Raw genomic sequence first — 25,138 nt, forward strand, 5'->3', positions numbered from 1 at the left:
AGAGGCCAACTAGTTTGAGTTTTTTAATTAGTCAATAAAATCTAAAGTATCTTCTTGCACCCAGCAAATGACAAAATTCCGTGAGGAAACACTTGTCTCTTCACTTTCTGATAAGGCTTCAAGGTTTGTTTTTTTTTTTGTTTTTTTGTTTGTTTTTTTTTTTTTTTGACATTTTTGTCGGTTTAGGGTGCGAGGTTGTGGGTTTATTTAATTTTTTATTTATTTAAAAAATTTTTATTGATGTGGGAGATGATAAAGAGAGCAGGAAAAAGGAGAATGGATTAGATATTTAATGTGACACTTTGAAATGAGCTATGTCTTTCTTCCTAATCTAAATGAAAATTCCTGGACTTTGGCACCTTTTTGCCTTAAATTCCATGAGGTTGTTTCTTACTTAAATATGCCTGTTCTTTTTCTTTTGACTGGAAGCCCTTTTTAAAAGGAATAAATATTAGTACAACCTTTCTTTCTTGTAGATCGTACAACACTTTAAACTTGATGGAGGATCTGAAACTCTTGTACAGAACAGCAGGACTGCAAGGCAAAGGCATCTGTTTTCTTTTTACAGACAATGAGATCAAAGATGAGTCTTTCTTGGAATACCTGAACAATGTTTTATCATCAGGAGAGGTAAGATGCCTTCTCATGATCCTTTTTCTGCTTTTAAGATTTTATAATTCTGAAGTAAAATAACTGCCTTTATTTGAATATTCTTTTATATGTCAGGGGGCATACTTTCACAATCCATAATACTAAGTTAGGGTGAGACAAAGCTATTGTCAAATTAAGAATGAGAATCATCTTTCTATACAGAGAAACTGTCTAAGTCAGAGCCTTTTAAATGTGTTGACAGGCTGTCAGGGACATGAGAATAGCTCAAAAAAAATTGAGGCATGGGTTACATCACTGAAGTTTACCAAAATTGTCTGTTAAATTAAATATTTCATTAGTATACAATTAGTTTTTGTGTGGTAAATTTATGTCCAGAATGGTTGGGCTGTCTTTTATTGTTTGTTTGTTTGTTTTGTTTTTTTTTTGTGTTTTTTTTTTGTTTGTTTTTTTTTTTTTTTTTTTTTTTTGTTTTTTTTTGTTTTTTGTTTCAGGAGTGTATTTCAGAGTAAATTCTTTTAGTTGTTAGAATATTAAGAAAGCAAAAATATTGTACTTGTTTTTCACATGGAAGAGTGGGTTTTTCTTTTACGGTTTACAAGTTAGATTTCAGTGTCTGGAATGTATTTCCCTTTCTGAAATGCTCTTTATTAAACGAATCTCATGCTATATACTCTATTCTGGATCATCGCATAAAGCATGAAAAAAAAAATCTTTGTTTTTCTCAAAGGTATCAAACTTATTTGCACGTGATGAAGTAGATGAGATCATTAGTGACCTCATACCCACCTTCAAAAAGGAACATCCGCGTAGACCTCCAACCAGTGAGGTTCTGTATGACTACTTCATGAGCAGAGTCCGTCAGTACCTTCATGTGGTTCTTTGCTTTTCACCAGTAGGTGAAAAATTCCGAAATAGGGCCCTGAAGTTTCCTGCTCTCATTTCTGGATGCACTATAGATTGGTTCAGCCAGTGGCCTAAGGATGCTCTAGTGGCAGGTAGGTGTAGGTTTGTCTTTGCAGATGTTTAATTCTCTGATCAGAGGTCATGAAGTTGTTTTAATTGATTTGAATTTTTCCAGTACACCGGCAGAAGAAACTTACTTGGTTCTAAAATTCGATATAGATGTTTTCTTTAAAGCTTACTGTGTTAAACTGTTAAATATTTCTAATAGGGGAAAAGCTTTGAACACAGTTTGAAGAAAAATTCCCCTGAAGATGACTTAAAGGCATTAGTAAAGCAGGTAAAATATTACTAAAGAAATAGTGCCTGTGCCTGTGATCAAGGAAGGCTGTGATTTTGCACTCTCTGGTAGCTAGCAATTAGACAGGTTCAGAGAGAAAATCAGTTGCACGCTTTGGAGGTGAAAGCATGCCATATCCTTGGCTATACTTTTTTTTACTGAGAAATGTGGAATAATGTTAAGAATCTGATGGTAGAGGGTAAAGAAGACTGGAGTTTCAGCAGCTGGGTGAAAGCTGACATAATTCCTGCTGACATATATTATATTGCCTTGTTTATAAGGTAAGAGTTTTTCCTGGATATTTATTTACATCTGTGTTTTCTTTCTTTCCTAAGTATCTGAGCATTTCCTGTCCTCATTTGATATAGACTGCACTGCTGATATAAAGAGGGAACTTGTGCAGTGTATGGGCTCATTCCAGGCTGGAGTGGCAGAAAAGTGTTCTGATTACTTTCAAAGATACAGACGTTCTACACATGTGACTCCCAAATCCTACCTGTCCTTTATTCAGGGATATAAAACCACATACATAGAAAAGCATGCTGAAGTGCAGACATTGGCAAACAGGTAAACTGCTCAGTTTACTAATGACTTTCTGTAATTTTCTTCCCCAGACAGGTATATTCTGATATGCTTTGTTTCAATACATGGTTTGTCTCTTCACAGCGAAAGGATTTTTTTTTTTTTTTTAATTTCCTAAAATTGTGTAAAGGTGTAAATTGATCAAATATTATAGTTGTTGTTGTCATATAAGTTAAAGACTATATATTTTTGGAAGGGGAAAAAGTGTAGTAATGTATGAAAAAGCAAGGTGGTGAGAAAAAAAGGTGAATATAAATTATTCCCAGGTATATTTAATGAATAAAAGAAAACATCTAAGTGTGATTTCATAATATATTCACAATAGCATTTCATTTACCCGAGACCAACTTTTGTTTTCTTGCTAAACACTTGTATCCTCCTGATATGAACATGTAAGAAATACCCATGGCATTTTTGGTTTTGTGATCAAAGAGCCTAATTTAGTCTGCTGAGTTTTCTACTCGTAGATTATTAAAGTGGTTTTGATATATTCATTCTCCTTTTCAGATACTTTATTAAACTAATGAAGTCTATTTGCACATTTATCTTCATATCAGAAATACTCAAATAGAATGTAAAATTAGGATTTTAGCGTGTCAATTGGTATCATCCTTCAGAAAAACTGTCTTCTCAGTTTTGAGATTGGCACGAAAAGCTGGAAACCTTTAAGACAGACTCCGACTAGTTTATTACACTTTGAAACTTTCAAAGCCAAATTGAGTGAAAAAGCTGTAGTTATGTTATGGGTGAAGACTGGTAAAACAGAGAGGGCTGGTCCTGTTTTCTACCTTTTGATGCCTCAAGTGTACCAGATTAGTTCATGCATGCCAATGTGTTTCACTTAACTTTAGTTGCATAGTCTGAATTGTTTTGGCAGGTGTTACTTTTTATCTGGTCTCCTATATTTGTTTTGCTGACCAAGTACTGCTTTGCTTTTGCAATAGTGGCCTCTCTAGAGGCTGCTTAAACTTGTCTGAAAAGTTCCAAGTGAGGACTGACTTTTTGATAGAGAAAAAGCACTGTTCAAGGGGCATTTTAATGTTGAATGAGAAAGTGTTATATTAAAGCTATTTTTCTGTTACTGTCTATTGGTTGGTTTTGATTTCAGTGTTTTTATTTTATTAGCCTTTTCAATATCCTCTTCAAACAGCACCTAGCGATTTGAGATATTCCTCATGATTCTAGTGATCCGAAAATGCTTTCTGCTATAGAGAACTCATTCCTTTGGGTATCAGGTTGGAGCTCAACAGAGATGGTGACATATATGGAACCAACACGTAGGATTTTTATGCAATGATAAAGGCATACTGTTTGAGTTCGAAGTGGGTAGAATTTCAAGCCACAGACTCTCTTCATATATTACTTTGTTGTTCACTTTCTTGATTCTGCAGACAGCAGACATTTGGGTGAAAGTTCCCATACAAGTTTTATTTTTTGTGTAAAACATCTTCAGCTAATTGTTCATTCTGATTGATGTGATTCATTCTATTGATGGGATAATTTGGAAAGTGGAGTGTAAATTACATAGGGAATTATGTGCTTCTTGTTTTGCTTTTTAACTTCAGAATGAATACTGGACTGGAAAAATTGAAAGAGGCCTCTGAATCAGTGTCTGCTCTAAGCAGAGAGCTGGAGATAAAAGAAAAGGAACTTCAAATTGCCAATGAAAAAGCTGACAAGGTATGTACAGCTTTCAGAGTGTGTTGCTGTTTGATTTTTTCGTTTTTTTATTTCTTCTATTTTGAAAAGATTAATGAAGTAAAAGCAAATTAAATGTCGTGAAAAAAGCGATCTTGGAAACTCATAACAGTGACAAAAATTATTTTGCTTTGAGTTCTCTAGTATTGGAATTCAACATAGGAAGTCTTACAACAAAAATTAATACATTCTTCTGACTAGATGTTCTCTTTACTATTTGGCATGTGGGTTTTCATACATTCTAGGTGTTGAAAGAAGTTACCGTAAAAGCACAGGCTGCTGAGAAGGTGAAGGGTGAAGTTCAGAAAGTGAAAGACAAAGCTCAAGCTATTGTAGACAGTATCTCAGTTGACAAAGCCATTGCTGAAGAGAAGTTGGAAGCTGCTAAGCCTGCTTTGGAAGAGGCAGAAGCAGCCTTACAGGTTAGTACTTGGACTATATATAACATTATTTTACTGCTAAGAAGATGAGCTGCTTTGAAAACAAATATAAGATAGCAGGTGCATTGCGTAACTCATCAGTTGACAGAAAATGTATGCAAACCAATATACACATTTTGAGGCTTTTTAGGTTCAGTTTTGTTTCTCCACCTGAGTACCAAACCCAAAATAGGCAGTTTTTCAGAAAAGGGCAAGTTTTAACTTTCATTTGAAATTATAATTGATATGTGGTGTGCTGCAGGTTGATGTTAAACCAGTAACTGAATGTTGATACTGTAGTAAAACAGCTTGTGTGCAATGAGTGAAGTGCCTGCCATGTAATAGTAATCCAAATCTAAACCTCCTGTCTAAACCTCCTGTTTTATTTTAAGTTTTCACCAATGAATTGCATTTTGAATGTTTGTTGAGCCACTCTTTTCTGCCTTCTTCATAAAAATTTCTCTTATGAGTTGTGGCATTATCCAGATTTCTAGCATTCACCATGGGACTTCATAAAGCTTTTTTAATAGAGTGATAACACTCTGCCCATATCTTTAAATGATGCATCATCAGTGATGAAATAGATTACTTTTTTTTGATCTTGCACAGTACTTTTTTTAACGTATGTTCATCTGACTGTATAAGAAAATGTCCCTGAAGACATTTCTGTCATGAGCAGAAATAGTGGGATCTGAAGTAAATAATGCTAGAGGCTACAAAGGAGCTGGAATCTCAAGAAATAGAAAAGAATGAAAGAAAAACATGAAGGATAGATAAATCTCAAAGGTTGTTATGTAGATTTACTGGAAGGCTTTCCCTTCCACTTGAGAGTCTGCCCACAGCTGTGATGGTTAAAGGCTATTGTGGTGTTCCTTTAAATCAGAGTCTTCAAAATGTAGTATAACTAAATTTTCATGGATCTTCTGAATATATGACTTCACTTTGAGGGAGAGCTGCTTAACAATCTCTGACTGTCAGGATTCTTGAAAAGCTGAGTGGAAATGTCTAAGTGAAGGCTGGTGACATAAGGACTGATAAGAATGGAATAAAAGAGCAGATCTGGGTCATGAGATCCTGATACTTTGCTACAGGAGAAAAGTAAAAACAGCAACAACCCAGAGGTGGGCAAGCATTCTGACCAGCGCATAAACAAACAGTGCTAACTGGGCAGTGTCTGAGCTATGAAAAAAGCACCAGTGTCCTGTCCTTCGTCTTATTACAGCTTACATTCTGGCTTTGGCTAGTTTCCAAACCAAAGCAATACTGCTTTTCTTGAAATTTTGGAATCTAATAAGTGAAAATCTGATTTTAAGGAAAAGCTGCCCTAGCATTATTGTGAAACTTCATGATGGGGAAAGGTAGTTGGGCTTAATCTTGAAATTCTTGCATTTGCTATAATAAATTGCTCTGCCTGTGCCTAAAGGGGAAAGGAAAACTGTCATAAAAGGAAGCCTATCAGCATGCATGTCTATATCCTCAGCATGTGTTCATTTATTCAGAAAATGCATTAAGCAAGAAATATGAGTCTGTGTAGGGCTGCATCTTTCAAAAAATGAATCTCACAATCATTACAGATTTGCAAATTTCCAGCTAGAGATTCCTATAATGGAATTCTGCTTGCAGTGTAGACAAATGTCTGCTAAAATATTTGATAAAGGTCATTTCCCAGATAAAAAAAAATCTGTGGTTGGTTATTTCACTCAATTTTTAACATATTTTAGGACTGATAAATGCTATGTTAAGAGACAGTTAGGTACAGAATAGCTTCTAAGCATTTTTAAATATATAGTGAGATTAATTTTTTAAAGTTTGAGTAAGAATTGTCAAAGTTCAATAAAACTTAGTTGTACTTTGCCCTGCAATAAAAGTGACACAATAAATGTACAACTAGAAGTAAATAAATAAATAAATTTAAATTAAATATAACTCTTTTGCCACGATTTAGATGGTAGCAAAAAAGGCTGGACTGAATTTCCTAAATGTCACGAGGAAACACTGGTTAAAGTTTCCACACAGATACCTGGAAAAACTGCTGAATTATTAGGTGCACACTGAACCCAGCGAGCAGCAAAATACTGAAGGGGAAAAAAAGGCCGGTGGAAGGAGGGTGATCAGGATAATCTGCAATAATTTACAATTCCTTTCTTGAAGTATAAACACAAGTAATTGAAATCTTCCTTTATGAATTCCCAGTGTGGCATGTGCTGAGCCAGAAGCAAGGTGTCCTAACACCTGCAATAACCTGTTACTGTTTGTCACTGCCATGTACTCAGGCTGATTAAACTGCCTGTGAATAATAAAAGCTTTTGCTCCAAGTTAGGTCTGTTACAGGAGTGAGCCTGCCCATCAGCACTTACCATTGGTCAGGTTTTTTTTGCTCTGTATGTGGTGCAGTATTCAATACTGCTCAAACCAGTGCTTCTCTAAGGAGATGTTTTCAGTAATCTTTTCTGATAGTCCTTTCTGATTAATGATATACACTAGAGTTATGAGTTATAGTAATAGATTTTGACCCTATGCTTACTTGTCCTTACTTAATAGAGCCTAGGTTTTTGTACCTTTTTATAATTTATTTGTTTTTCTCACAGGCCTGCTTCTACAACAGGAACATTCCCAGTAGGATGAATCAGAAGGTGCAAATCTATATGTGTATCAGGCCTTCTCCCTGGTTTCCTTAATTCTCCCTCCCTCGCAAAATATCAACAGAATGTATTTTCCTTTCTAGACTCAGTTTCTGGTCAATAGGTTTGCATTTAAAAGAAATAGGTAAAATTTCAAGATGTTTCTGTTTTGGTCTTTGTTTTGTCAAAAATGTGCATGGTAGTTTTAAGCTTTTAGGTGCTGCTCTGGAGGTGGCTGAGTTGAGGTTTCCTGGTAGTTGCTAGGAGGCTGTAGTAAAAATCTGGTTGGAGGGTCCTTCTAGCTCCATGCTTTTTAGAGGTAAAATTATTTTCAGTAAAAAGTAATATGAATTGTTTTTTTCTTCTCCAATGGATTAATACTGTTGGTGAGCTTGTGCTCCGTGTCTTATTAAATAAACAATAGCAGTAATTGCTTTACCCTTTGTTTTAAATTCATAGACAATAAAACCTGCAGATATTGCCACTGTCCGCACACTGGGTCGACCCCCTCACCTCATTATGCGTATCATGGACTGTGTGTTACTGCTCTTCCAGCGAAAAGTGAACAATGTGAAAATCGATCAGGAAAAATGCTGTACCATCCCATCATGGCAAGAATCCTTGAAACTGATGACAGCAGGGAACTTCTTACAGAACCTACAGGTGCTTGTGCAACCCTCTTTTTGATTTTTTTTTTTTTTTTTTTTTATTTAAGAAAATAAGGGAGTGTTTTCTCTAGTGTTCAGATGAGAAAAAATGTGCAAGGAGAATCAGACATACAATAGATATGAAATGTTAAGGGCATAAAAACAAGTCTGTCATAATGAAATGAACTTGACTCTTTCTGACAAAGTCAGGTCATAAATCAATTATAGTTTCGCCTAAGTAAGATAATGAAATTACTTTCAGTGACAAATGATTCAAAGTTTTAAGCATTTGGTTTGAATAGCAATTACTTATTGGTTTCATTAAAGCTGATAGAAGACATCTCTTTTTCTGGTATCTAGCTTTTCATTAATTTTCAGCATTGCAACTTGTGCAGTGGCTTGCAATAGAATTGTTGATTATTACGGCGTACAAAATCAGAATTTTTTAAAATTTGGGATTTTGAGCTCCATAGCATGTGTCTTGGGAAATGGGAAGAGTAGCTGGTGAATAAATCCCTATTCATAATTTAAACTAATTATATTATGATTAATCTTCTCAGAATACATCATTTATTTAATGTGTCTCTGGTCCAGCATGAAATCACAGGTGGCAGGCTTGACCAACTTTGTATGGTTGGTAGTGCTATGGATGCCATTTTATGTAGTATTCACATTGCATCTACTTGTAAGAATTTTTAATTTACTGAGGGGCTTCAACAATTCATTGCTTGTGCATAAATAAACCTATTTGTGCTTCAGGGAACATCTATTTTTCAAGTTCCTCAGTAATGAACTTTCATTATACTTTGGTCTTTAAAGATTTATTTACAAACTTATGTAGAATGTTTGACCATCAGAGTAAATTTGAGAGAGAAAAGTGAGAGCTTTTGGGGATGAAAAATGCAAGAGATGTTTTTTGGAGAAAAGAGAGGGTCAAAATAAACTCTTAAAATTGAAGCATGTACCACTAATGAGATAAGGTAATTTAAGAAGACATCTGGCTTGCCCTTTGAAAGGACAGTCATAGAATGTATATTTATGAACTGGTTAAGCTTTTCCTTTTCTTTTTGAAGATTGTTAAGTTACTTATTCAATCTTAAGGAAAATGAATTTTCAAGCAGGATATCAATGGTATTTTATGTCAACAATTAACTGTTTAATGGTAATGGATAGTGTAAGATAGCAAAGATCATAAATGCAGGCAAACTGTTTTCCATTTTGTAAGAGTATAGAACAGAGTGGAATGACTTTGGCAAGCTCTCAAAGTTGCATGATACAGAGAAATTCATATTATCTGTTTGTAAGTAGCATTTGTGATCTTGGTAGTGTTCTGTGTGTGCTGAAATACATAGATGTATAGTTTCCAGATATTACATACATTATGTATATTGTACTTTTTTTTTTTTTTTTTTTTTTAGCAATTTCCAAAGGACACAATTAATGAAGAAGTGGTAGAACTTTTGAGCCCTTATTTTGAAATGGTGGACTACAACATTGAGACAGCTAGGAGAGTATGTGGGAATGTTGCTGGCCTTTGCTCATGGACCAAAGCTATGGCTGTATTTTTTTCCATCAACAAAGAAGTATTGCCTTTAAAGGTAAATCTGTTAATCCGTGGGAGGCACACAAACACCTTTTGCTCCTTCTCCTCCCCACCTGTGTGCCTTTGAGGTTTTAATCTGCTGGAGACATCAGCTGCCTTATTCAAACTGGTGCATGCCTCTGTAGGAATTTATTATATTGAAAATAATAATTCTACAGTAAAGTATATTTCAAATGTACTGCCACTTGTAAGGTGTCAAAATTATGGAAGAGATTGTGCAGTTTTATGCCTCTGGGCTGCTTCTGAATGGGTTTGAAGCAGCTGTCACCTAGTGTAATTCAGTATTGCAATTGCTCTATCTTAATTAAAGATTAAGTAGGAAAAAACTTGAGATCTGGTACTTTTAATGTTCCAGATCTCAATTCATAAAATACAGTGACTTTGTTTATTGGTGTTATTTAGAGAAAAACAAGCCTAAATAATTGTTAAAAGGTGAGAATGAAGATCAGAAATAACATGGTCAAGCATGATTTAACACAGAATAGCATGTATTTATAATAGAAATGACTGAGAGGGAAGCAAGATTTGTAGTTAGAGGTAGTGTCTGTCATTAGACAAAGCATATCGATTGGAGAAATCAAATAAGCTTCTAGTGGCACCAGTCTCTTTTGAAGGCCAGATCAGACTAACTTCTGTGTCAGATGGAGAATGGCTGGTATTCCCAGAAGTTTTTCTGATTATTTTTTCTAAATGATGTTAGACCAACTGCTTAACTGCAGCTACTTGCAATAAGAAGTTTGTTGTAAAATTCAAATGAAAGGTTTTAATGAGCGATGAAATCTCTACTGAGCAGTTGGATTTTGAAATGCGGTGCAGTAAAACTCTTTGAGATACATTATAGCAAATGCTTTGAGATGTTGTGTGTATGAATACACTTTTATATTTATGTGCTTCCTAGGCTAATTTAGCAATCCAGGCGAATCGCCTAACCACTGCTATGCTGGATCTGCAGAAAGCTCAAGAAGAACTGGGTGCCAAGCAAGAAGAATTAGATATTGTTCAGGCAGAGTATGAAAAAGCAATGAGAGAAAAACAGGTGAACTGCTTGCTCTTTACAGAAAAGAAGTTGTCACCCTTACTTTAAAGAAAACTTAATACATTCTCTCAATTTCACTATTATTCCTTGGAAAGAATGTTGATGGACAGAGGATAAGAGATAGATATTATTTGGATACTGCTGCTTTGGAACCCTCCTCTCCTTTGCCACGGACCCTCTCCCTCCCTTCCTCCTACCTCCTCAAAAACCATTTTGTTTGGATTATTTGTTTAGTTTTAGTTTGTCCTGGTATATTTTTTCCATCCTACTTTCACTCCTTCTCTGCATGGTGATAGAAGTGTTTCAGAATATATTTTTAAGCTGATGTTTAAGTACTGGTTTTATTAGATGTAGATATTTTTCTGGCCTATCACATACATGGCTGTAAACTATATTTCCCGGTGTGTGGTTTTCTCTAGACTTTGCTTGAAGATGCTGAGCGTTGCCGTCATAAAATGCAAACTGCCTCAAGTCTTATAAGTGGTTTAGCAGGTGAAAAAGAGAGGTGGACAGAGCAGAGTAAAGAATTTGCCATGCAAACCAAGAGGCTAGTGGGTAAGCTTTTGTCCATACCTTTGAACCTGGAAGTTAGTAATTTCAGTTGTAATGCATAGTGAAACTGGAAACATTTGAAATTTCAAACGTTTCCATTGTAGCTTAGATTCCCTGTTGCTAAAATGAGGGTAATTAATTCTCTTGCTAAAGCACTGCTAGGTAAAAAGTACAATATGAGACTGAAGTTCATATTTAAAAATAAAACCCACCAGTAACTGTGTATGCTGTTCATGGGCTTTTATTTGGTATGTATTACATGCAGTGCATACCTGGCACGCTGATGTTTTAATTTGACTGATATTTGTAGGAAGCAGTTCAAAGAGAGTGATATATTAACAAGTGCCAATAAAATGTCTGTAACTGAGAATACGTATGGAGGAGAAGACGACTGATATTTAGGCACTGAAATTTATATGTAGAAATAAATATTTTTAAATGCAGTTACTAATGTTCATAAAACTTGTTTCTTAGAAGTTCATTTGTATTTTATAAATATGCACTTGGAAACTAAAGTACTGTGGAATAAGGAATAAAAGTATTAGTCAGATCGGGTAAATAAATGTATCTTTTCCTTTACGGTGGTCTGAAGTTTATTCTCTGACTTTTGCCCTGAAATGCTGTAAAAAAAGCAGATATTGCTGTCGAGATTGTATTATAGTAGATAGGTTGTATTTTATTTGCTGGTATAATATATATATGTATATTAACAGCTTACCAAAAATATAGGATATCTTCCCCATGCACTCATCATGTTTTTTTAATAGATACCTTGAAAAAGTCTAAAAAATAGTTGTACTTGGTATAGAAGTACAGTATCTTTTCGAGTTTGAATCCTGCATTCTTATTTCAGAGGTCCAGATACACCCATAACTATGGTATCATGAAACTTAGGGTGACAGTTTTGAAGCTGACCAGAAAATTAAAACTGGCCACACTTAATGACTCCATAATGATGCTGGTTATGATTTTTTTATTAGTAGTAGTAATAATTGTAATTGATTTGTTCTTAATTATTACTCCTAAATAAAGATTCTTTCCTCCCTGCAAAATATTGTTTAAGCCTGTTCTCACGATTGTGCAATGAAATGATGGAATTGGAAGTTTATTCTGCCATGTCCTGCTTGTGCAGGATCTGGTGTTTGGAACAGGATTATGTGTGTGTGTGTGCTGGGTTGACCTCGGCTGGCTGCGAGATGCCTATCTTTTGATTCCTACAGTTGCATCATGAGGATAGAGAAAATGTGGTTTCTACTGAAATGTAGCATTACCTTGCTATGTAATGAGCCTTGGGAAAAGGTTAATTTGTCTTCTTTATGGGTCAGAATCTGTTCTTCACTTACCAGCTAAACCGTACAACAACTATAGAGGGAAGCAGATTATTCATAAATAGAGCTGGTAACGTTGTAATGTTTTGGTTTTTTTTCTCTGTTTTCTCTTTAAGGTGATGTACTCTTGGCTACAGCTTTTCTGTCCTATTCTGGTCCGTTTAACCAAGAGTTCCGCAGTCTGCTATTAAATGACTGGCAAAAGGAAATTAAAAGTCGGAAAATCCCTTTTGATAACAACTTGAACCTCATAGAAATGTTGACTGATGCTCCAACTATCAGTGAATGGAACCTGCAAGGATTACCAAATGATGACTTATCCATTCAGAATGGAATCATTGTCACTAAAGCATCTCGTTATCCTTTATTAATCGATCCACAGGCACAGGGTAAAATTTGGATTAAAAATAAGGAAGGCAGAAACGACCTTCAGGTAATAGGAATGCTGGTGCTTTCATAATCCCTAGAAACTCTTAGCTCACAGAACATTACAGTTCAGTGTTTCAAATAATAGAAAATGCCTTCTATATAGAAGTCCTAGTCTGCATATAAAGGACATCTCAGATATATTTTGGTAGATTTGAGATTTGGCTAGATATGAAAATGAAGCTGGTACCTTTAGTACCAATGGAACAATTTGTTTAATGAATTTATTTTAATGAAACATAAACTGCTGGAAAATAAGCTGGATGGGTAATGTCTGATAAGGGCTGAAGCATGTTTGCAGAATACTATAAGCATTAGAAAAAAACCCCAAGTGATTTATACAGGTTCACATAAATGTTTAAAAATGAAGATGCACAGCATGATAATTTTATCATCTTTTAATCAGAAAGTATTGATAACTTTTGTTGTCTTAGCATGGATGTCAGGTGCTAAATATTCTGCACATATACAAGGAAGACAGTATTGCAACAAAATACAGTCTGAGACAAGATACACCAATTCAGTGCGAAGAGGGGAAAAGATGAGAAAGAAAGTTCTTGCTTGCTGCGATTATGATTACACCAATAAACCAGCTTTTTAAAAAGATATCTCTGTAAAAAATGGAGGCGTTTGAAGGGTGATAATAGAGTGGCTCTGAGAGTCTTACTAGGAAACTGCTTTCATTCATGTTGATTGTTATCTCATTGCGGAACCCTTTAAAGTTTACCTAACTAGTTATGTTAGAAATGATTAGACTTCAACTCTGGAGTTATAAACAAACTAAGATGAATGTGCTTTGTCTACAAGTTGAAAGTTAATCACAATTGTACTGAGGGCTACTTTGTAAAGTGAAGACTATTTAATGTCTTGTTCAATATAACCTAACACCCCTAATTTTCAAGGCGGGGAGGTGTGGGGGGAAAAGTGCCCTAATCTTGGAATTGAACTTGCTACAGTTTGACTTGGGGATGCTATCCAATATAAAATTGAAGGTGATAAAAGGTTCCTGTGAATTTCTAGTCTAATTGCACTCATATAATATCAAAACTTTAGATGCTCAGTGTTCCTTTGCTTCTACTTTTGTAGTTGAAAAATAGAAATTTGCATTCAGTGAGATATGAGAATAAGGTACAGTGATGCTAACTTTTCTTGTGGTCACAGTCTTTGCCTTAATCCTAGTCTAACCATAGGATCATTGTTTTTGTCTATAATTTAAATAAAATGAAATAATTTATAAATATTAAACAAAAAGCTTGGTAACTGGGCATAATGTAATACATAGGTCCATGTTTGTATTTTTAGATCACCTCTTTGAATCACAAGTATTTTAGAAATCACTTAGAAGACAGCCTTTCTTTGGGAAGACCTCTTTTGATAGAGGATATTGGAGAAGAGCTTGACCCAGCACTTGATAATATTTTGGAAAAAAACTTCATTAAAACAGGTTCGGCCAACAAGGTAAAAATAAAACAAATGAGCAAACAAGTGGAAACAGCACCCCCCCTCCCCCCCCAAAAGAACTCCTTTACAGTCATTAAATTTATATTTAAATTTGATTAAATTTATATTTAAATTTGATTAATGCTAATACCATAAAAAAGTAGAGTTTAAATTTGAGATCACAAATAGTCAATATATTTAACCTACTGAGTTCCTTAACACTTTGTTTATGACAATTTTTAAAAAAACTGAAATAATCTCTGAATCAGTCATTGAAAGTGTTCCATAGATATTCTCAACAAATTCTTTGCATCAGACATCTAATTTAAAGCTGTATTTTATGCCTTTGAACAGAAAAATGTAACCTTTCTTCCTACATGCAGTATCTGAAAGAGTGTGTACTGATTCTTGATATCTTAAGACTTCTTTTTAATACTTTTATTAAGGTGAAGGTCGGTGATAAGGAAATAGATGTTATGTGTGGCTTCAGACTTTATATTACTACAAAACTGCCAAATCCGGGTTACTCTCCTGAAATTAGTGCTCGAACTTCCATTATTGACTTTACTGTGACCATGAAAGGTCTTGAAAATCAACTCCTAGGCAGAGTCATTCTCACAGAGAAACAGGTAAAAGAATTAATTATATCTTTTTCCTGGCTGTGTGCCTTACATTTACCTGTAGAAGGCTTTACTTTTTTAATTTATTACACTCTATTCCCATATTGCAGGGTAACTTTCTGGCTCTATTGTGATTTTTCTTAATGTAACCTATTTACGATGGTTTAAAAGCTGGCACAGAAGTAATTGACTCGTTCAGGTGAAAGTTTCTGTTTGTCTTTATTGTTGCAACTGTACCATACCTTGTTTTTCCTCCCTTAATGAGTTATAACCTCATGAGAATGGCCTGGAATAAAAACTGATGTTCTTCTGTCTACACACTGTGGAGCTCATGGCAAGATAACCTGGTGCAAAGGATTCAGACTTAATTACTTTCTTGCTCCAAGGGGAAGTGGGCTAACTACCTATTTTGACACTGCAGATGTATTAGTTGCGGACGTCCAAGTTCAGGATGACAATCCCAATAAACGTGCCACCAGCAGTTCTTTTAAACTATTGAACACCTAATACCTGTAACTATAAGGTCAGGCAATGTTGAAGTCAAGAGACACTATGCATCTATGACTGTGTATTTACTAATATTTTGGCAGTAGTTCCAGTTTACCTTCACTAGAGAGGAATGTGTTTGTTCCCTTATTGTGCCATCTGTTGAGGTCCTCCTATCCACCTCCCCCCCCCAGTGTAAGACGCTCCTCCTTGATGGCCTCAGTCATCTTGTTAATGTCAAGTAGTTGCATTTCTTGTTCGGAAGAACAATAATTACATTGGGAGTGGTTAAAACCAGGAACAGATTACCCAGGAATGTTGTGGAATCTTCATTCTTGGAGGGGTTCAAGACTCAGCTGGATATGGCCCTGAGCAGCTGACCTATTTGGACCTGCTTTGAGCAAGGGGGTTGGACTAATTAATTTCTGGAGATCCCTTCCAAATTACAATTATTCTATTATTCTACGGTATCTTTGCCACTAACTGGGCATATCTAATGGGTGGACATACTGTGCTCTCTGGACCAGCTTCTCAGAGTGGTGTACTCACTACTGCTTTGTTTGTGACCATCTGGGGTTTTTGCACCTCATGGTTCAAGGTTTCCTGAAGAGTCAATTCGGACATATCCCACCATCCAACCCCCTTTTTTCCTATGATATCTAATTATGCACCTTTGGGAATTCGAGGATTTCCCTCTTAGGTGTCTGGATTCTTGCTACCTTCTTGTAGCCTTTGGGAGGGAAGTGGTGGAATTATTTAACTGTGAGACAATTTGCCAAATGAGTTGAGTGGTATAACTGCTTGGTGATATCCAGTGTTAGAATGTATGTGTGGAACTTCTGCCCCAAAGTTACTGTTCTTCAAGGTTTGTATGTATATTTACATCCTTGTTGACATTCCACTGTCTTTAATGTGGTTCTGCACTTCAAATGAATGAGATTTAGACATGCAGCGAGGAAAAGGGGGGTTTTACAGCTCATCATTTAAAGATTCTGCAAAATCTGACCTTCCATTCCTGTGTTGCCTGGTAAGTTCATTGGTAGAATCTGTGTAGCATACATCTCAAAGAATCGATTGATTACTGATAAGAATACTGGTACTCATTTCTTTTCCACCAGAATGTTAAACCAATTTGCAAGATGTGAGCTAAGCATAAGAAAGTCAAAAGGTAGCTGGTATATCTGTATCATTTTAATTCTACTCTATTTCTTGGAATAATTGGATTTGAGAGACTTGATATATATCTGATGGTAGTATAGTTTATGCTGATTTATTGATAGGATTGTTTTGGTACACTAGCTTTTATGTAATTTGACAAAAAACTTGTTTATTTAGTGTTGTAGAAATAGATATGTCAGATTAATAGTGGAGTTATAATATACAAGAACTATTTATGGCTTTTTGATTTTTTGCATTTCAAGATTTGTGGTGGAAAAAGGCTCAAGTGTTGTAAGGAACAGTTGATGCAAATTCTTGCACACGTGAATCATTTTATGACAGAATGATATAAGCCATGTAGCAGCATTTGTAGTTTATTTACGAGATCTAGCATTCTTTGGTACAGCCTGTAAAATGACGTCAGATTGTGAAAGCAATTCCATAAAACTGCATTTGAAATGGCCTCTTTGGTGCAAGTTCCTTGAATTTATGTGTATAGTAACTTGGCTTAGTTTTTTTGCATCCTTGATGTTATGACTGGAAATTTTTGAAGACATGCAGAAAACTTTCAACTATGTACTCTTCCTGATCTGCAAAAAGTATTTTAAAAGCTTAACAGATGGATTTTTCACTTAAGTTTTTAATCTCAGGTTACTTAACTTGCTTTAGCTTGGTCATTCTGTTTCCAACTTGTTTCTCATGTGCTTCTTGTGAGGAAAACTTAGCTTTCTGTTTTTTAAATGATTGCACTTTAAAATATGTTTAACCTTTTAAATTGAACTCAGCAAAACATGAAATTTAATTTAGCTCAGAGTGATTTATCAGCATGGTAATTATTATATTTAATTGGATGCTAACATTCTTTTAATGCTATACTTTTAAAAATTGTTTCTGCTTCATCAAACTTGCATAATACTTGTCTTGCTTCATAATTGCTACCTAATTTTCTTTAGTTTCATTAGGCATCAGTTGATTGAAATGGAGTTAACTGTAGTTTTCTTGTCTTTTTTTCATGAGTTTTTGTCAGCATTTTTTGAATCTGTGCGCACATTGTTTTGGTTTAACCCCAGGCAGCCACTAAGCACCACGCAGCCGCTCACTCACTCCCTGCCCCCCACTGTGGTATAGGGAGGAGTATCGAAAATAAGTAAAACTCATGGGTTGAGATAAGAACAGTTTAATAATTGAATTAAAAGTAAAATAAAATAAAATAATAATGAAAAGGTAGATAACAAAAAGAGAGTGAAATAAAATCCAAGATAGACAAGTGATGCACAGTGCAGTTGTTCACCACCTGCTGACTGATGCTCAGCTAATCCCTGAGCAGTGACCCACCACTCCTGGCCAACTCCTCCCAATTTATATACTGGGCATGACATCATATTTTATGGAATATCCCTTTGGCCAGTTTGGGTCAGCTGTCCTTGGCTGTGTTCCCTCCCAGCTTCTTGTGCAGCCCTAGCCTTCTCGCTGGCAGGGCATGAAAGACTCTTAAACCATCCTCTCCCTTTTTCTTTCCTTATACTTCTCTATGTTGAAACATTTTATATTGTTTCAGAGGAGTATTTTTATCTCTGAGGGATTAATTTGTAATAGGCTCTTAAAGTTTAATTTTAAGAGTAGTACAGAGAAGGAAATGAAAGGCCTTTTATCTCTGAAAAATGTATTTTTCTAGATATTTTAAACAGATTTTTGTTTGTTTGTTTGTTTGTTTGTTTGTTTAAATGGTAAGTTGTTAATCATCAGGTATCCATTTTTTATATAAGACCACTGGAAAACTGGTCTACAAGCCACTGTCCAGCTTGTATTACTAGAAGTAATCAACTAGATACTTCTAGTGAAGCAACTCGGTTTAAATTCTACATGCTTTCTTTTCTTAATCAATGAAGCATTTTAGTGAGAGTCTGAAGTTATCCCTGTTGATGGAGGAGTATTTTTAGATGTACTTCTTGAAATATTTGATGGTTCGTTGACTAAGGATGCACATTATCCCTGAGACTATATTTTCAACATGGTGATTGGAAAACAGGGCATAAATGAAGATAGCATTAGATGGAGTGAAGTAAAACCCTGTGCCTGGAAAGTTGGTTGCACCTGTCTTTGAAACAGAAAGAGAAGAAAACCAATTTCTATTTTGAGCTTCTAATTCTATTAAGGTGTAATATGAGCAGGCTGCATAGTATTTGTTGAAGCAATTTGTTAATGCGTACTTATGTAGCAGGTTCAGAAACCTGGCAGTAGACCTGCTGTCAGAAATGCCAGTGGAATTCTTTCCCCAAATCAGTGCAGTTCCTCTTGACCTACAATATTTTAGTAGGATCAGTACTTTTAGAACCAAATACCTTGTTTTATTTTGTTTTTATTTTTGATTACTATTCTGTTTTCCAAATATTTCCATGTATTCTAACAGGAATTAGAGAAAGAAAGAACAGATCTTATTGAAGATGTGACTATGAACAAAAGGAGGATTAAAGACCTAGAAGATAACCTCTTGTTCCGACTTACAAGCACTAAGAGTTCTCTGGCAGATGATGAGAGTCTAATAATTGTATTGAATAACACTAAGAAGACCTCTGAGGAGGTAACACAGAAACTGCAGACTTCTGTTGAAACTGAAGTACAGATCAACTCAGCCCGTGAAGAGTACAGACCTGGTGAGTGAAGGTAGTGATGAAAGACAAATGACTGGAATGTACGGCTAAAACAGCAGTACTTAGAGCAAGAGAAATGGTAAGATGAGATCAGGAAGACCATAATGGGTGGGAAGGATCTGTGTTTTCCTGTAAGTAAAATGTATCTAGGAAATGTCATATTGAGCTATGGTGGGGAAAATAGTCAGTTATGCTTCATGTGGAATTTATAGAATGGAATGATATATTTTCTTAGACTTCCCATTGCTCTATATACAAGTGTACCTGCCCGTCTAGTGAACTGGGTAAGAAACTTGGGAGGACTTGGTTGTTCTTTTGTAGCTATTAAAATATTGACACTTTTCATGGACTGTCAGTGAGACCAGTCATTAGGGTATTTAGGTAACTGTATGTTTGAGTTCAACACGTAGACATTCTTTTAGGGGGCCAGTATAGGCTTTTTGTAACTGTTTGGATGAATGTTTTGTTCATCCTGTCATAGAACCTTAAGTTATTATAGTCAGCACATTTCATCAGTCTTTTGGCTTTTAACTGACAGGTGAAAGCATGTGAAAAAAGTGAAAAAAAATGCTCTCTGGAATTAAACACTATGCCCGCATTTTAGGAAATGTGAAAAATGGTACAATTAGTGTACCAGAAAACATTGCAGATTTTGTAAAACCTTTGTGTTTAAAACTAAATGGCTGCTGAAGGTAATGGGTACTTGAAATCAATATAGTTCATTTGGCTTTTTTATGACTCATGTAAAAGTCTGTAAAGTGAAATTTGTTTGGGTACTCAAACAGTACTTCAAACCATCTTACTTTTTATGTTCTCCTGATGATCTGAATATTGCAGTGTACCCACATAGAGGCTCTCCAAATATGCTTGTATTTGCAAACTGGGCTCTACATAGTATGCATTAAATACAGAAAAGATTATTTTGTTGTTGTGGTTTTTTGTTTTGTTTTGTTTGGTTGTTTTTTTTCTGATGTATAAATGAGAATTAAATTAATGTTTTAATTATTTTCTGTCCAGTAAAGAATGGAGCAACTCAAGGATCTTCAGTTAGCATTAGTGTTATACTCACAGTACCTGTTGTAGAGAGCTGAAGTTTTCTGCTCTGCATTTCTACTTTGAATACAGTCTTGTTTCCTGTCCTTCAGTTGCAACTCGAGGTAGCATCTTATACTTCCTTATTACTGAGATGAGCATGGTCAATGTGATGTATCAGACTTCACTTCGGCAGTTTTTGGGGCTTTTTGACCGCTCCCTAGCCAGGTAATTTAGCTAAAAATAAGTGTCATTTGTGTTTACCCAGTCCTGGAGGTGGTTGTAGTGCAGTAAAGATTTGTTGTAAACTAATGTCAAAAAGAAGGGTGTTGCTCATTACAGTCTTGACAGGAATTGTCAGTTTAAATACCCATAACCCTTTGTCCGTTAGTTACCAAGGCAAAGAACCTTCAAATGTATGTACAGTCCTAAAAATTAGGCATTCGGTAATTAAAAACCAGTATACTGTGCTGATTTTCACAGCCTTGATTAGAAAGGAATTCAGACTTGACTAGAAATGAATGCTTATTTGTTGCTCCTTGTCCTGGGTTTGAGTGAGTGGTGGAGTTTTTTGCTGGCAGGGGAGGGGGCGATAGGGGTGTCCCCCTGTGAGAAGCTTCTCGAAGCTCCCCCAGCTCCAAGTCAGCTCCACCTCTGCACCAAAACTGAGCCAATCGGCTGCGCCTCTGCAATAATGTATTTAAGAAGGGATGTGGTGAGGAGCAGTGGGACTGGTGAGGAGGAGTTGGGGCAGCGGCGTGAACACCAAGGTCAGTGGAGGAACGGAGGAAGAAAGGAGGGAGGAGGTGTGCCGGAGCAGAGACCCCCCTGTATCCTGTGGTGAGACGGCAGGGTGGCCCCCCCCTGCCACAGCTGCCACCCATGGAGATCTACAGTGGAGTAGACACTGATTTATGGCTTGTGTTTTGCCTGGATGATCAAGGTTCTGTTCCCGAAGAAGGCCAGGGTCTCGTGGGAAAAGGCAGCCCCGCTGCTGTAATTCAGCGCTGGGAGGATTGCAGCATGCGGGGGTGTCCCACGCCAGAGCAGCTCGGGAAGGGCTGCAGCCGTGGGAGGGACTCCAGTTGGAGAAAGTTGGTGTCACACGCTGGAGCAGTGTGGGGAACGTTGTGGCCTGTGGGAGGGACTCACATTGGAAGGGGTTTGTGGAAGACTGTTTCCTGTGAGAGGGGAACTATGATGGAGCAGGGGGAACAAGTTCCAGAAGCTCCCCCCAGCGAAGGTGGTAGAAGTGGCAGCACTGACTGCACCCCCCATTCCCTGCCCCTGCGCCACTGAGTGGAGGAGGTAGAGATATCGGGAGCAGAGCTGAGCCCGGGAAGAAGGGAGGGGTGGGGGGAAGGTGTTCTCAAGGTGTGGCAATGCTTCTCACTGTCCTGCTCCATGAAGTGTTGTTAGTGTCTGTAATAAATGTATGTTTTTTCCTTTTCCCTAACGAGTCTGCCTTTTGCCTGTGACCATAATGGGTGATTTGCCTCCCCCAGTCCTATCTCGAATCCCAAGCCTGGCTTATTTGTCCCTTCTTATTGCTGGGACAGAAGGGAGGAGTGAGCTACTGTGTGGTGCTCTGAGCTCAAACCATGACACTCCTTCAATCTGAAAGTTGTTTCTAGCTTGCTGCCTGGTATTCTGTGTTTGTGATCTATTGTTTTTTCATGTTTTGAATGCTCTGAACTATGACTTTTTGTCTTGTAGATAGTATTTCCTTTAATAAAGCCTGTGCAAATCAACATTCAACTGCAAACCTTTCTTCCAACAGGTCTACCAAAAACCCTATAACTAGCAAGAGGATTACTAATATTATTGAACATATGACATATGAAGTGTTCAAATATACTGCGCGAGGACTCTATGAGGAGCACAAATTTCTTTTCACGTTATTACTCACATTGAAGATTGATATACAGAGAAACAGAGTGAAGCATGAAGAATTTCTGACACTTATTAAAGGTTGGAACTATGAAACAATTTTAAGTAGAGCCCATATATTACTGTAGAAAATTTGTGAGCTGTAGTTATATCTCATAGCCAACCTGATGCTTCTTTTGCACACAAGAAGCCAGTCAATTGAAAGAATACATGATTATCATTCTGTTCTGGTGACAGTCGACAATGTATGGTAGTTTTGATTTATAGCAGCACACTGAATATTGATAAATACAATTTTGAGAATAATGAGAATTTAAAAAGAAAATTGTTAAGTATCCTTTCAGTTGATGTTTATGTCTGCTGCTCAAATACCACCAGGTATGTGTGTGACTTAGAAAAATCATTATTATACTAAACATCTTTTAGTTTACTTGATAACTACAGGAGGATGAGCAAGGAAATAGGAACAGAAAATGATGCTAATGGTTTAGAAGAATATCAGACTCTTAGCTGAATGTGACAAATTCATGGCTTTAGTCTTAACTGTATGCAAGCACTGTGTATCTTCACTTGAAAGCTTGGAGTTATTTTGTATTACCTTTCCAAGATACATAATTTTCCAGGCAATGTTTATTTATGGATTATAACTGTTAATTCTTCCAAATAGTAAATCCTCAAAAGATAAACTGGCTAACAAAGATTAAGTTTAAGGTACATCATTAAAAAAAACCCCAAAAAGCTAACTCTGCTTCACCAAAGATGGCATAACTTTATAAGGTAGGAAACCCCTGTAAACTCATGATTAAAAATCTGGATTCTTGTAGCTCGTGTTTTATTTTTATTTTATGTTTGCTTTATTTTAGCTTTAGTTGAATTCCAAGGAAAGCAAATATGAATATTGGCAAAGTTATTACAGTATCTATAACAACAAAAAATCCTAAGAAAATAATATTGAAATTAAACTTCTTCAGTTTTTTCTCCATAAACTCAAGCTTATTCATTTACAATGGAAAGTAGATGTAGCTTGTAATGGGAAGCTGTTATGGATTCTTAAAAAATTGTGTTTTAAAGTAAGATGAAAAATAAGATTTGAAAATAAACTTTGCATGATACCTAACTCAGAAATTTCTTTATGACCGTCCTTAGTTATTAAGTAATCTCTTTCCAGACTGGGAATACTTAGTCATGTGAAATGAGTAGTTGCAGTATCTAGTTTGCATTTTTCAAAGAGGTCCTATTTTATTTATTTTTTTTTATTTGTCTTTTGGGTGTCTTCAACAATTCCAATTCTTAATTTCTTGCAGGTGGTGCTTCCCTAGACCTTAAAGCTTGTCCTCCTAAACCAGCTAAATGGATTCTGGATATGACTTGGCTGAACTTGGTGGAGCTTAGTAAGCTTAAACAATTTTCAGATATTCTTGATCAAGTAAGTAAGAGATTTTAAAAATGAATCTCTTATTTGATGGTGACCATCTGGTAGTGATCAAGGCATGTGGTGGGAGACTGGTTTATTTTCTAGAACAGAAAGAAACTGATAGCAGATAGCCACAGTTGTGGCCCTGACTGCCTAGCAACTTTTATTGATAAAAAGACCTAACCACCACCACCACCCCCACACACAAAATAAGAAGAAAGTAGAATGTTTCACACTCAATATAATTATAATACTTTCAGATTGAAATACAACTTGCTATTATCCAATTCGTGTAATGCAACTTGAATCTTCGTCCTGTTGTTAGACTATCTTGCATCACTGTTGTGCTTTCTTACACAATATTTTATGAGTCTTGTTCCAATATTTCTCTGATTATATTCAGTAAGATTTAGGGAAAGGGTGTTCTGTACATTCAACAGTTGTATGAATAGTCTTAACAGACATTAAACGTGTGGTAGCTAATGGAATAAATAACTAGCATTTGATATACGTGAAGAGTACCTTCTGTACAGTTGTGTGAGGAGCAGATATGTAACTAGTGTTCTCAAAGCTATGTCTGAGCCTAGCTATCTGTTCTGACTTTGCTATGCCATTATATCATTAATGGAAAATACTGAGTAGTAGCTCATTTTTTTTCAGAATGTGAATACTTAAGGGCATCGTTGCATTCTACAATTTTGTACTTAAAATCTGAAAGCTTATACTCTCCTTTTTTGATAGCCTTGCTAAATGTGTGTACTAGCATTGCTAAACAAATGCCTGTGTGTGGATTACGTGTCTCTGACCCTCATTAAAAGTTTGTGACCTAGTGGCAGTTGAAATGTGACTTTTTTATTTAGTGAGATTTAATCCTTTGATGGTATAATTTCAGATTTCCAGAGCAGAGAAACAGTGGAAAATCTGGTTTGATAGTGAGAATCCTGAAGAAGAACTAGTTCCTAGTGGCTATGGTCAATCCCTGGACTGCTTCAGACATCTTCTTCTTATCAGATCGTGGTGTCCGGACAGGACCATAGCTCAGGTACATTTATATAGCCAACATAGTCTACTTCAGTGTCATTAGAATAATAGTTACAGGATAGCAGTTCAATACTTTTTTATTTAATGCTAAACTTTTTGCAATGGACCTTCACATTGCATTTTAAAAAAATTTTTTTTCAGACAATTTGTGCATTTTTTTATAAGGGCAGTGTTAGCACAATTATTCAATACGCTGAAAAAATATCAGCCAATGATTTTACTATGGAGAAAGGATTTCATCTGGAAACATATGTTTTTATCCAGTTCTGCTTTATCAGTTTACCTTGCTGATATTACTCACTGGGATTATAGAAGTGTCTTCATGTTAGGCTGAAGTTAAAATCCTTTTAGACTGAAATAAAATATTTTAAAATGTTAGGCTGAAGTAAAATCTTTTCATGAACTCAGTTGGCTGAGTGAAAACAAAACATTCAATTGAGGAACCATTTATTGCACAGAAGAGTTAGACTCACCTTAGAAAAATCTATCTTAAGGTCTGATCAAAATTTTTCATTAAAAGACAATGATTTACAAAAGAGATAAATATAAAAATAATGTTTATTAAATGGTTAGACCTTATTTTAAGAAAAATCGGCTTCTAGGAACCTATTTTTAATCTCTATGTTCTTCTCCTGTGCAAAA

The 25,138-nt window shown here is 35.9% G+C and overlaps 1 protein-coding gene across 3 annotated transcripts in view; it reads left to right on the plus strand.

Moving 5' to 3' along the window:
• Positions 1 to 25,138, plus strand: part of DNAH5 (dynein axonemal heavy chain 5) — a 149,798-nt gene that overhangs the window by 108,550 nt on the left and 16,110 nt on the right. For all 3 annotated transcript variants that reach the window (XM_042806932.1, XM_042806933.1, XM_042806934.1), the window contains exons 54-70: positions 477 to 630; positions 1,340 to 1,607; positions 2,188 to 2,419; positions 4,000 to 4,114; positions 4,378 to 4,554; positions 7,632 to 7,835; positions 9,238 to 9,417; positions 10,321 to 10,458; positions 10,878 to 11,013; positions 12,455 to 12,771; positions 14,067 to 14,222; positions 14,651 to 14,833; positions 18,879 to 19,122; positions 20,265 to 20,379; positions 21,932 to 22,122; positions 23,346 to 23,467; positions 24,348 to 24,497. In XM_042806932.1, the coding sequence (XP_042662866.1) occupies positions 477 to 630; positions 1,340 to 1,607; positions 2,188 to 2,419; positions 4,000 to 4,114; positions 4,378 to 4,554; positions 7,632 to 7,835; positions 9,238 to 9,417; positions 10,321 to 10,458; positions 10,878 to 11,013; positions 12,455 to 12,771; positions 14,067 to 14,222; positions 14,651 to 14,833; positions 18,879 to 19,122; positions 20,265 to 20,379; positions 21,932 to 22,122; positions 23,346 to 23,467; positions 24,348 to 24,497 (3,082 nt within the window). The remainder of the gene's footprint in view (positions 1 to 476; positions 631 to 1,339; positions 1,608 to 2,187; positions 2,420 to 3,999; positions 4,115 to 4,377; positions 4,555 to 7,631; positions 7,836 to 9,237; positions 9,418 to 10,320; positions 10,459 to 10,877; positions 11,014 to 12,454; positions 12,772 to 14,066; positions 14,223 to 14,650; positions 14,834 to 18,878; positions 19,123 to 20,264; positions 20,380 to 21,931; positions 22,123 to 23,345; positions 23,468 to 24,347; positions 24,498 to 25,138) is intronic.

The sequence above is a fragment of the Tyto alba genome, unplaced genomic scaffold (assembly GCF_018691265.1).
Source record: "Tyto alba isolate M040663 unplaced genomic scaffold, T.alba_DEE_v4.0 Super-Scaffold_48, whole genome shotgun sequence".
NCBI classification, from domain to species: Eukaryota; Metazoa; Chordata; class Aves; order Strigiformes; family Tytonidae; genus Tyto; species Tyto alba.